Source organism: Belonocnema kinseyi, chromosome 6 (assembly GCF_010883055.1).
Source record: "Belonocnema kinseyi isolate 2016_QV_RU_SX_M_011 chromosome 6, B_treatae_v1, whole genome shotgun sequence".
NCBI classification, from domain to species: Eukaryota; Metazoa; Arthropoda; class Insecta; order Hymenoptera; family Cynipidae; genus Belonocnema; species Belonocnema kinseyi.
This window is the reverse complement of record NC_046662.1, coordinates 42,114,807-42,126,161: the sequence shown is the minus strand read 5'-3', so window position 1 is coordinate 42,126,161 and position 11,355 is coordinate 42,114,807. Positions and strand designations below refer to the sequence as shown.

The following is an 11,355-nucleotide window of genomic DNA, read 5'->3' as shown; positions in this document are numbered from 1 at the left end:
AACTCAAACATAATGGTGAAATAATAATAATATATTTATAATCAATTAAGCCTCACTGGCTCAGGTAGTTAGGCGCTCGGACTGCACGTTAGGAGTCCGGTATCCGATCGTTGAGAAGGTACCCGTGAAAAAATTTTCACTAGGTTTTTCACTAGGTTCTAATGGTTCAGATTCCACTTTAAGCTATAGGTCCCTGCGCCTTGCACTTGTCTGTAACCCAGCCCATGAATGGTGGGGTAAAGAACGAAGTTTTGTCCAATTTGTCGAATTAAACTTACTGCTTTTATCAGATCCCTGATTGCATAACAAAATTCCGTTCGTGATTAATAATATACTCCAGGACAGCTCTGTGCAGACTATTCGAAAAATCTAACTCCAAATAATTCCTTCGGCATATAAAGCAACCATCTTAAGTCTTTGGAAAAATAAGCTTCTACTTCTTTGGTAAATACTACAATAAATTAAATAATTTTTTGCAACATTTTTCTCACTTTCGCGGGCTGGTAGGATTTGTGCTTTTCTCTCATAAATTTTACAGCTAAGTTAGAGTTAGCATTACTGCTGATAAGGTTTCCCATAAAAGCAATAGAGATGAAACGACAGGTAGATTTTGTGTGAAAAACGTTGGAAATGAACGTCAGCTACAGGAAGCTGCGACACTAAATACAATTCAATCATTCGATTAGTATTCCTGTGCAGCCGCATAACGAGGTAATACCACAAGAACTTCTAGAAACATGAAGAGGATCTACCAGACTAAAACCGCTTAATAGTTAACAACAATTTGCTTTTCGTTTTTAAACTAGCTGCAATCAAGATGCAAGTGGCACAGCAACCTTTTATCACAAAATTCTTCTAGAAAGTGCAGATAACTAAAATCTGATTAAATATGAAAGCACCGGTGTTATGGATAATGAAGATCAAGTACCATAGTGACTTGAACCACATCCGGAGATCCTTAGTCCCTTTGACGCAAATAGCAAAATACCAGAAAAATTGCAGCGCCATTAAAGAAATTTTAGTTGCGCTTGCTACAGTTCAATAATGTATAACGAACATAAAGGCGTTTTCTGACAAAAATAAACATTACGAACTATCTGCAAGCAGTGATATAATACCTTGACTACAATTTTTCTTATTTGCATCTGATCTCAACGCTAACTGCGTTAGAGGTGCAAACTCTTGTCAGGTGTTTCGTATAAAAACAATGAAATGCAACTTAGACGCTACGTAGTTTCTGCTAGAGAAAGAAAGAAAAATCCATATGCCTGTTATAGAGCCTACTCGATCAGTTAATGTTTGCTTACCATAAGTACGCAGCAAGCTAGGGTATGATATAAATACATTATAAAGGAATATGAAACATTTGTGTATTTACCCTTTAGTGATTTTGGCTATGGGGACCGGCAGCATTGTAACAAGCTTCCTAGACGACTGATTTCGCCTTCAATATTCTCGTCTGGTGTGTAAGGACAACAGTGTTCAAAGATGATCTTCAAACTACCCCATGCTTATAATTTTTTACCTACTGCAACATCACATTAATTTAATTCTTTAAAGTGTTAACTAAGGAGGTTCTAAAATTATTATATGGCTGCTGAAGAAAATACCAAGATATAAACCTAAAAAAAAGTAATAGAGTAATTAAAGCTTTCAAGTAATCCAATAAATATACAAATTCACAAGTAATTAGTACTATTTTATTAATTTAGATTTGAAGCGATATTTCTGCACCGTCACCCTGTTTTTGGATATATTGATACATTGTATTGAGGTCACATTACTGACAGAATGTCTTGAGTACTGGCGCAATGTAAATAATATGTAAATGTTCTGTTTCCACCAGATAGTGAGAAACGGTATATATCAGCCAGGATTCTTATAAAAATATATCAGTTACAACCCAATCTTCGAAGAATCACTTTTTTGTTTATGTATCTAGAAAATGAAGATTGTTGTTACTGCTCTACTTTTTACCTCGGCGGTATACTCTCGTAAGTAAAATAACATTTATAGCGATAATTCAGTTTTTCTTCTTTCGCAATTTACCGACCATATTCAGTAATTCATATTATGGCATCAATTTTATACCAAATTTTTCTTGCTCTTCTCTCGCGTTGGGAATACAGTTTGCCCAACGCAGAAGCATTGAATACTCAATTCATTATGAACTGAAAGTTTAAAAGAATGAAAATAATTTTCTCTAAATATATCCCTATGATATTTTAAAAACAGCTCGTGTATGAAGGATTTAGTCATTCTAATATTTGTTTCAGTTTCTTTTCTTTCTTCTTAATACATTGATGCGCAGCAAGTAACGTTTAGACAAAGTTATCACAATTTTTTTCTATAATCCGAAAAAAGCTAGGAGTTAAATCTTTTTAAATGAATTTCTAACCTGCGAAATTTCTAAAATTTATGTCGCTTTGTTACAGAATTATGCTTAGCCTTTCCGGATCCTAGTTCAAGTCCCAATGTTTCTCCTCCTGATGATAGATCGGCCACAAATTCCGCTCAAACCAAAGCTAATAAAATACAAACCGAAAAGACTAAGTTAGATTCCAGTTCAGATTCAGATGTTGTTCCTCCTGATTATGGACCCACCACAGATCTATCTCAAGCCAAGGCTAATACACCAATCACTAAAGATAATAAACTAGGTACCAGTTTAGGTGAAGATACTAGCACGCTAACCACAGAAATGATTAAACCAATTTCCAGTACTTCAGCTGAATTAGGGTCACAAATATATCTTGTTCGAGCTAAGCGAGATTTAAAAGGAAATGCAGCTAATAAATCCAAAAAAGCCAGACAAGATAAGAAAAAAAAGAAACGTGAAAAAAAGAAAAAAAAGAAAGCCGAACAAAAGAGGAAAAACGAGGCCGAACAAAAGAAGAAAAAGGAGGCTGAACAAAAGAAAAAAAAGGAGATCGAACAGAAGAAGAAAAAGGAGGCCGAACAGAAGAAGAAAAAGGAGACCGAACAGAAGAAGAAAAAGCAGGCCGAACAGAAGAAGGAAAAGGAGGCCGAACTGAAGAAGAAAAAGGAGGCCGAACAAAGGAAGAAAAATGAGGCCGAAAATCAGAAAAAGAAAGCCGAAAAAGAGAAAAGGAGAGCTGAACAGAGGAAGAAGAAAGCCGATCATGAGAAAAGAAAAGCTGAAATTAAGAGATGGAAAGCCGAACATGAGAAAAGGAAAGCCGAAATTGGGAAAAAAAAGAAAGCCCGACAGGAGAAAAAAAAGAAAGCGGCACAGAAGAAAAAACAAAATAAAAAATATAAATAAAAATAAGATCAGGAGAAAAAATCCAATACTAGAAAAGGTACTCATCAGAATAAAACATACAAATAAGCTTGATAATCTTGACACCCTGGATCATTCGAAAAGCTTTGAGTATTTAAAAAAGCACATAGGACAACTCGGATATGAAGAACTGCAGCAAGCGTGCCACCATCACAATTTCATTAGTCATAAGGTCCAGGATTGTGTTTTATATTATTAATTTGTTCATATTCATTATTTGAACCTATTGTAAATCATATGATATTGTAAAAAATAAAAACATAATACAGTGGAAATTTCTTTTCGCTCATTTTTCTATCAATCAACTTGGTCATAACGGTGGTTTAAAAGCGGCAATATTCGAATTCCGTTTTCAAAAATGTCTCATTTTGGTAGGTTAAAAAAATGGAAAATTTACAGGAAAACCCTAAAATTCATTGTCCAAATGTGCTACATGTATTTCATTTTTACTCCTGCACTTCCAGCCAGCATGCCCCAAAAACTGACAGTTTTAGTACTCAAATTGAAGTGCCGTCTCAAATAATTCTCAGGTTCCTAAAATCACAAAATAATAATAATTCAATTCTACCAGAATTTTGGCCTTCTTTGGGCTTTTGAGACCTGCAAAAAATTTTCACTTAAAACACCCCTCAAGTTCCAAAATCAATCCTCCTCCAAGAACTTAATTTTTTCGAAAATATAATCCCGGCGTACTGTTTGTCTTTTTTAGGCCCAGCCATTTTTTTCAATCGGTTCTCTTTCGATCCTTAAAAAATTGTATGAGTTATAAAAAAATTTAGGAATAAAAATTATTCATGATTTTGTTAGGAGGGTGGACATTTTTTCCTAATGGTTAAACATTTTATTAAAAATAAAGATAAATCCATTTAGGTATCAAACTTTGTTAAGTGCACAGAAAATAAACAGAAAAAATTGTTCATCCAAAAATAATCTACAAATTTTTTACCAATTATTTTTTTGGCACTTTGCGCAGTTTTCAGTTTAATCGTAAAAAATAACATTATAATTTTTAAAAAGACGTGTTTCGAAAGACGACACATGGTTCAAATAGAAAGAAACACAACATTTTAACCCAAAAAGGATCTATAAATTTGTCCTGACACTTTTTTGATAGCCCAAGTGTTTTTCGTTTTTATCCAAAAAAAAAACATTCATCATTTTTCTAATAAAATATGTGTATATAAACAAATTACATTTTTGCAAAACAATGCAAAAAAATTAGTTTTAATTTCAATCTTTCAAAATGAGATTCAAAATAAGCAACAACAACAAATTTGTTTAGCAACACAAGGTACCATAGAATATTTAATAACAAAAGTTTTCGACTAAACTAGATCTGAAACTTGCTCTTGACCTTCCTTTTATAGAACACACAATTTTTTTAACTATTATGAAAACAAGATATTGGAAATACATCTGTTGCAATATGAATGCACGTTACGTGCCGAGAATGTGTTCTTTAAAGCTGAATGAGCTTTATCAAAAGAGAATTCACTCTCAACAAAAGACATTCAACGATAGTGTGACCCTCAATTTTAAAACCTCGTTGCACAAACTTCCTGTGTAGATAATTATCCAGGAACCATTCAGGGCTAGGATAGATCGCCTGATCACTAATGTCGCGCTGTCAAGGAATTCTATTATGTTCATTTTTCATTTTCTATAAATTTGAACGCCCTGAAATTTTTTGTTTGAATATGCAAAAATAATTGGACTTAAAATTATAAAAACGGTTTGGGTCTGATGGGCTAGCTAGGATCTAATTAGGGCCATGTTAAAACTCCGTCGTTTGATCCCTGAGCTGGTATCCTACATATAAAATTAGGAATACTATTCTTATCAAATTTCTTGAGTGATTTATAAAAGTGTGTCCGCGACTGGCGATATATCCCAATACAACGCCGTGCAAACTATTCAAAAAATCTAAATCGAAAAATATTCTTTTGGAATAATAGGCTGTAACCATCTTGAATCTATGAAAAATGAGCTTCTCCATTTTTATTAAATAATATAATACAGTAAATGAATTTCTGGCTGAAAGTTTCATGAAGTTTGCGCGGCGGTAATGTTTGTGGTTACCTCTAATGAGTTTTACAGATAAGCTAGAGGTATCATTACTGTTGATAAGTTTTCCCATGACAGCAATAGAGATTTAATGACAAGTTGATTTATTGGGGAAACGTCTGTAATGAACATCAGTTAAAGTGAGCTGCAACACCAAATACAATGCATTCATGATTGTTGTTGCTGTGTAAGCGCATAACAATGAGCCAATACCACTACAGCTTCTACACGTAGGTGGCCTTATTAATCTAGCGGCAGAAGTAGAAATTCAGCAACGAAGAAAGAAAAGATGGGCTTCCCTTCTTACTTACATACCCGCATACTAGCGCGCAAAATAAATGAACAGAATCCAGCGGACTCAAAAGACCCAATAATGAACAACAATTTTATTTTGTTTTTAAACTAGCTTCATTCAAGATGGAAGTGAAACAGTAGTCTTTCATCAATAAAATCCTTCTAGAAGACGCGCATAACGAAAAGCTGGTTGAAGGTGAAAACATCGGCGTTTAGAATAATGAAGGTCAAGTACGGAACAACTTGAACTAGATCCGGATATTATTGGTGCCTTTGACGTAAATAAAAAAATTATAGAAAAATTGCAGCGCCATCAATGTGATTTTAGTTGTGCTTTACTATAGTTCAGTGATGTATAACGAAGACAATAGCACTCTACTAATCAGGTGATTGGCATAAAAAGAAGCGAAAGCCACTTAGGCGCTGCGTGCTTTAAAGTAAATACATTATGAAGAAATTTGAAACATTCATATATTTATCCTTCAGTGATATTAGCTTTGGAGACCTCTTGCATTGCAAGAAGATTTCTGGACGACTGATGTCACCTTCAATCTTCTCGTCTGCTGTGTAAGGACAACAGTTGTTAAAGATGATCTTAAACTACGCCATGCTTATAATTTTGTGCCTACTGCAACATCGTATTCATTTAATTTGTTAAATTGTTAACTCAAGAGGTTGTAAAATTATTACATGGCTAAAGAAGAAAACAGCGAGTCACATAGCTTACTAGCAAACTCTATTCTATTCCATTCTTATAGTTATTGTTTTAAATTTCTGCATATCCGATTAGGATTCGAAGCTTTTAACTGATTGAATTATTATACAAATTTGTAAGTAATTTGTACTATTTTATTAGTTTAGATTTAAAGCGATATTTCTGCACCGTCACCTTGTTTTCGGATGTTTGGATACATTTTATTGAGGTCTCATTACTGACAAAATGTCTTGTAATACTGGCGTGATGTAAATATTATTTCAATATTCTGTTTCCACCAGATAGTGAGTAGTGGCATATATCTTCTACGAATCCTATTCAAATTTATGAGTAACGGCCCAAGTTTCGAAGAATCATTTTGTTGTATATATATCGAGAAAATGAAGTTCGTTGTTGCTGCCCTGCTATTTACCTCGGCGGCATTCTTTCGTAAGTTAAATAAAATTTATAATAATAATTCAATTTTATTAGTTTCCTAATTTATCAACCCTTTTCTGTGATTCATATAGATGTAATCTACGAATATTGGTATATTTTTCTTTACCGTTGGAATAGCGTCTACCATCTCATTACAAATAAGCTTTGGTCTACCTTTCCGCTGAGGATAAGAATTGGGCTAACTTTATTTTCTAAGAAATTTTGTGAATACGAAGTGTTAAAAGAAATAACAATCTTTTGCAAAATTTCGGTTTTGAAAGTTATAGGAACCTCAATAACATTGCAAACTGTAATACAAAATACTGGAATTTTGAATTCGCAGGACATGTTCGGATAAATTATAGGTTACTTATTCCTCCTGAAAACTTAGCTAAATTAATTTAGGCTAGTTCTTATCCCTAGCGAAACGATAAACTAGTGCTTATTCGTAATGGGATGATAGTCGCTTTCTTAACGGTAACAGAACAACAGCCGAATATTCATATAACCCATAGTTATAATATTAATAACTATAATATTTTGAGAACATGCCTTTTGTGTGGGATTTAATCATCATCATATTTGTTTTTGTATTTTTCTTACCATTTAATACATTAATTCGCAACAAGCAACGTTTAGACAAGGATGTCAAAATTTATTTCTGTAATCTGAACATAGCTAGAAATTAATTCCTTTTAAATAAATTTCTAACCTTTTAAATTCAGAAACTTTATGTTGTATTGTTACAGAATTATCCTTAGGCTTTCCAATTTCTAGGTCAGGCCTGGATGTTCCTCCTTCAAATGAAAGAGTGGCCATAGATCCTGCTCAAATTAGAGCTGAGAAAATACCAACTATGAAGACTAAACCTGGTTCCAGTTTAGATAAAGATTTTTTTCCTTCTGATGATGGACGGACCACAGATCCATCTCAAACCAAGATTATTGAACCAAATACTGAAGAAAATAAACTAGCGACAACTTTTGATGAAAATACGTTCACACTAACCACAGAAATGATTAATCCGGTTTCCAGTACTTCATCTGATGTAGGAGCACAAAAATATCTTGTGCGAGCTAAACGAGATGTAGGGGAAGATGCAGCTGAGAAACCTGAAGCAGACAAAGAGGCTAAGAAAAAAGAAAAGCGTGAAAGAAGGAAAAAAGAGAAAGCCGAAAGAAAGAGAAAAAAGAAAGAGGAAAAAAATAAGAAAAAGGAGGCTAAAAAACGTAAAAAGGAGGAAAAAAAAAGAAAAAAGGAGGCCAAAAAACAGAAAAAGAGAGAACAAAAAGAGAAAAAGAAAGCCGCAAAAAACAAGAAAAAGGAAGCTGAAAAGGAGGAAAAAAGGAAAGCAGCAGAGAAGAAAATACAAGAAGCCGAAAAAAACAAGAACCCGGATAAAAACCAAGAAGCTGATCAAAGGAAAAAAGAAAAAGAGGACCCGGAGCAGAACCAAGAATCTGATCAAAAGAAAAAAGAAAAAGAGGACGCGGAGAAAAACCAAGAAGCTGCTCAAAATAATAAAGCAAAAGAGGATCCGGAGAAAAACCAAGAAGATAATAAAAAGAAAAAAGAAAAAGAGGACCCTGAGAAAAATCAAGAATCTGACCAAAAGAAAAAAGAAAAAGATGATCCGGATAAAAGCCAAGAAGCTGATCAAAAGAAAAAAGAAAAAGAGGATCCGGATGAAAACCAAGAAGCTAATAAAAAGAAACAAGAAAAAGAGGACCCCGTGAAAGACCAAGAAGCTGATATAAAGAATAAAGAAAAAGAGGACCCAGAGAAAAACCAAGAAGCTAATAAAAAGAAAAAAGAAGATGAGGACCCGGAGAAAAATCAAGAATCGGATAAAAAGAAAAAAGATGATCCGGGTAAAAGCCAAGAAGCTGATCAAAAGGAAAAAGAAAAAGCGGATCCAGATGAAAACCAAGAAGCTAATAAAACGAAAAAAGAAAAAGAGGACCCGGAGAAAAACCAAGAGGCTGATCAAAAGAAGAAAGAAAAAGATGACACGGAGAAGAACCAAGAAGCTAATAAAAAGAAAAAAGAAAAAGGGGACCCGGAGAAAAACCAAGAAGCTGATCAAAACAATAAAAAAAAAGAGGACCCGGAGAAAAACCAAGAATCTGAACCAAAGGAAAAAGGAAAAGAGAAACCGAATAAGAACCAAGAAGCAGATCAAACGAATGAATCCAATCCTGATACAGAATAATGTACTGATCAGAATAAGACATGCAAATAAGATTGATAATTTTCATATTCTGGATTATTCGATGATCTCTGAGTATTTGAAAAAAATCACTGTTGACAATTCGCATATAAAGGACTACAGCAAGCGTGCAGCCATCACTATTTCAATATCCATAAAGTTCAAGATTATAATTTATACTATAACTTTATTCATATTCATTATTTGAACCCATTGTACATTATACAATATTCTATAAAATAAAAACATAATAAAGTCGCAATTTCTTTTGGATTATTTTTTTTTGTCAAACAACATGGTCTATAGGATGGTTTAAAAAACGGAAATATTCAAACTTTGTTTTCGAGAATATTTCATTTGTTTGGTTCAAAAAACATTGCAATTTACAGAGAAAAAAGTTTGATTTATTTATTACTAATTGCTCAAACCATTTTCATTTGTTTAAACATTATTGGTTTCACATGTTATCACGTCGTATAAGTTGGCATCATCAACATGTGTATCTCTATTCTTAATCAATCTTTTTTTAGTTACCTTTGCTTATTCCCCAGGATTTCAGATGCACAATGAGTTGAGAAGCTGATGACACAAAAATGTTTGCCAGATCTCGTGATTACAAGTTTTAAAAAACAGCAGTATTATTTTTCAACTCATAATATTAAACATAATAGTATGATAATAATAATATGTTTATTATAAAGTGACCCTCGCTTTCTCAGGTATGTAACCCAGCCCGTGAATGGTAGGATCCACAATAAGGCTTTGACTAACATGTGAAATTAGGTATACTATTCTTATCAGAGCACTTAAGTGCATTGAAAAAATTCTTCCGTGCCAGCAATATATCCCAGGACAACGCCGTGCAGAACTTTAAAAACATCTCACTTTAAAAAAATTATTTTGGCATATTAGGCTACAACTATCTTCAGTTTGGGAAAAAATCAGCTTCTCCATCCCTAATAAATAAATCTAATAAGTAAATAAAGTAAAGCTTGTGGTTTTCTCTCATGAGTTTCATAGATAAAATAGAGGCAACATTGCTGTTGACAAGGTTGCCCATGCCAGCAATAGAGATTGAAAGACAATTTTATTTAATGAGGGAAACGTCTGTAATAAGATCAGCTTCATGAAGCTGCAACCCCAAAGAGCAATGCAATCATGATATTGCTGTTCCTGTGTAACCACATAAAAAGGCAATATCACCACCACTTTCAGAATTAGCTGGCCTCATTAGTCTAGAAACAGAAGCAGAAATTCGGGAACCAAAAACGAAAAGTTGGGATAAGTGCGAAGAGAGAACATCATCTTTCCTTCTTACTTGCATACCCACATGCTACCGAGAAGAATAAATGAACAGAATCCAGCAGACTAAAACCACTCTATAATTAACAACAATTTGATTTTGTTTTTATACTAGTTGCAATCAAGATGGAAGTGATTCAGCAGCCTTTCATTAATTAAATCCTTCCAGAAGGTGAGGATAACGAAAAGCTAATTGAAGATGAAAGTAGCGGATTCAACCGTGGAAATAATGTCTTTTGCGGTATCCAATTTGCTGCAACACGACTCAAACACAAATTATTAACTATAATATCTTGAACGGATCCATAAACAATGTTCGAGTCATCTGCTTGTTCTCTAATTGTTAATTTACGGTTTATAGCTAAACTTTGTTTCACTTTATCGATGTTCTATTCGGGTTTTGATGTCGACGGTCTGCCACTGCGTTCATCATCTTTGTCAGGCTTACGATCAAGTGTAAAGCGTTAATGCCACTGGTAAACGGCTATTGTTAGAGTAACATTGTCAAAACACTTTTCCCATTTTTCCAAGGTTTTTTCACCATTTAATGCGTTTTCTAACGCAAAATTAAATACACACTCGTCCTTCTCTGCCAAACATATACATCATACAGGATTTGCAAGCACTAATATCTTATCTTCAAATTTCTTCTATGCATTTAAGTTCAACACTAGCTGCATTAGAGGTGCAAACTGTACTGATCAGGTGTTTGATACAAAAATAGGAAAGAAACACTTAGGCACTGTGTGGTTCCCGCTAGAGAAAGAAAGAGCAAGCGATATGCCTGTTATAAAGCCTACTTCATCAGCAAATATATGCTTATCATAAGTACGCATTAAGCTAAGGCATAAATATATTATTAAGGTATTTAAAACATGCATCTATTCATCCTTCAGTGATTTTGACTATGGGGACCTTCCGCATTATAAGAAGCTTCCTAGGCGACTAACATCGCCTCCAATACTCTCGGCTGATGTGTGAGGGCAAAAGTAGTTAAACATGATCTTCAAACTGCACCTTTCTCATAATTTAGGAATCGACTGAAACATT

The 11,355-nt window shown here is 33.8% G+C and overlaps 1 protein-coding gene across 1 annotated transcript; it reads left to right on the top strand.

Moving 5' to 3' along the window:
* The first annotated feature begins 6,266 nt into the window (after positions 1-6,266).
* On the top strand, positions 6,267-9,006 carry LOC117175348 (protein MNN4-like). The gene is made up of 2 exons (XM_033365055.1): positions 6,267-7,980; positions 8,410-9,006. Exons 1-2 carry the CDS (start codon positions 7,651-7,653, stop codon positions 9,004-9,006), a joined length of 927 nt encoding a protein of 308 aa, XP_033220946.1. The 5' UTR covers positions 6,267-7,650.
* The last annotated feature ends 2,349 nt before the right edge of the window (positions 9,007-11,355 follow it).

Bases quoted from the DNA above. Each gene is read 5' to 3' on its own strand.
- LOC117175348 (XM_033365055.1), top strand. From the start codon at position 7,651: ATGAAGACTAAACCTGGTTCCAGTTTAGATAAAGATTTTTTTCCTTCT. The intron at 7,981-8,409 runs AAAAAGAAAGAG...TCTGACCAAAAG, and splicing joins AGAAAGCCGAAAGAAAGAGA to AAAAAAGAAAAAGATGATCC.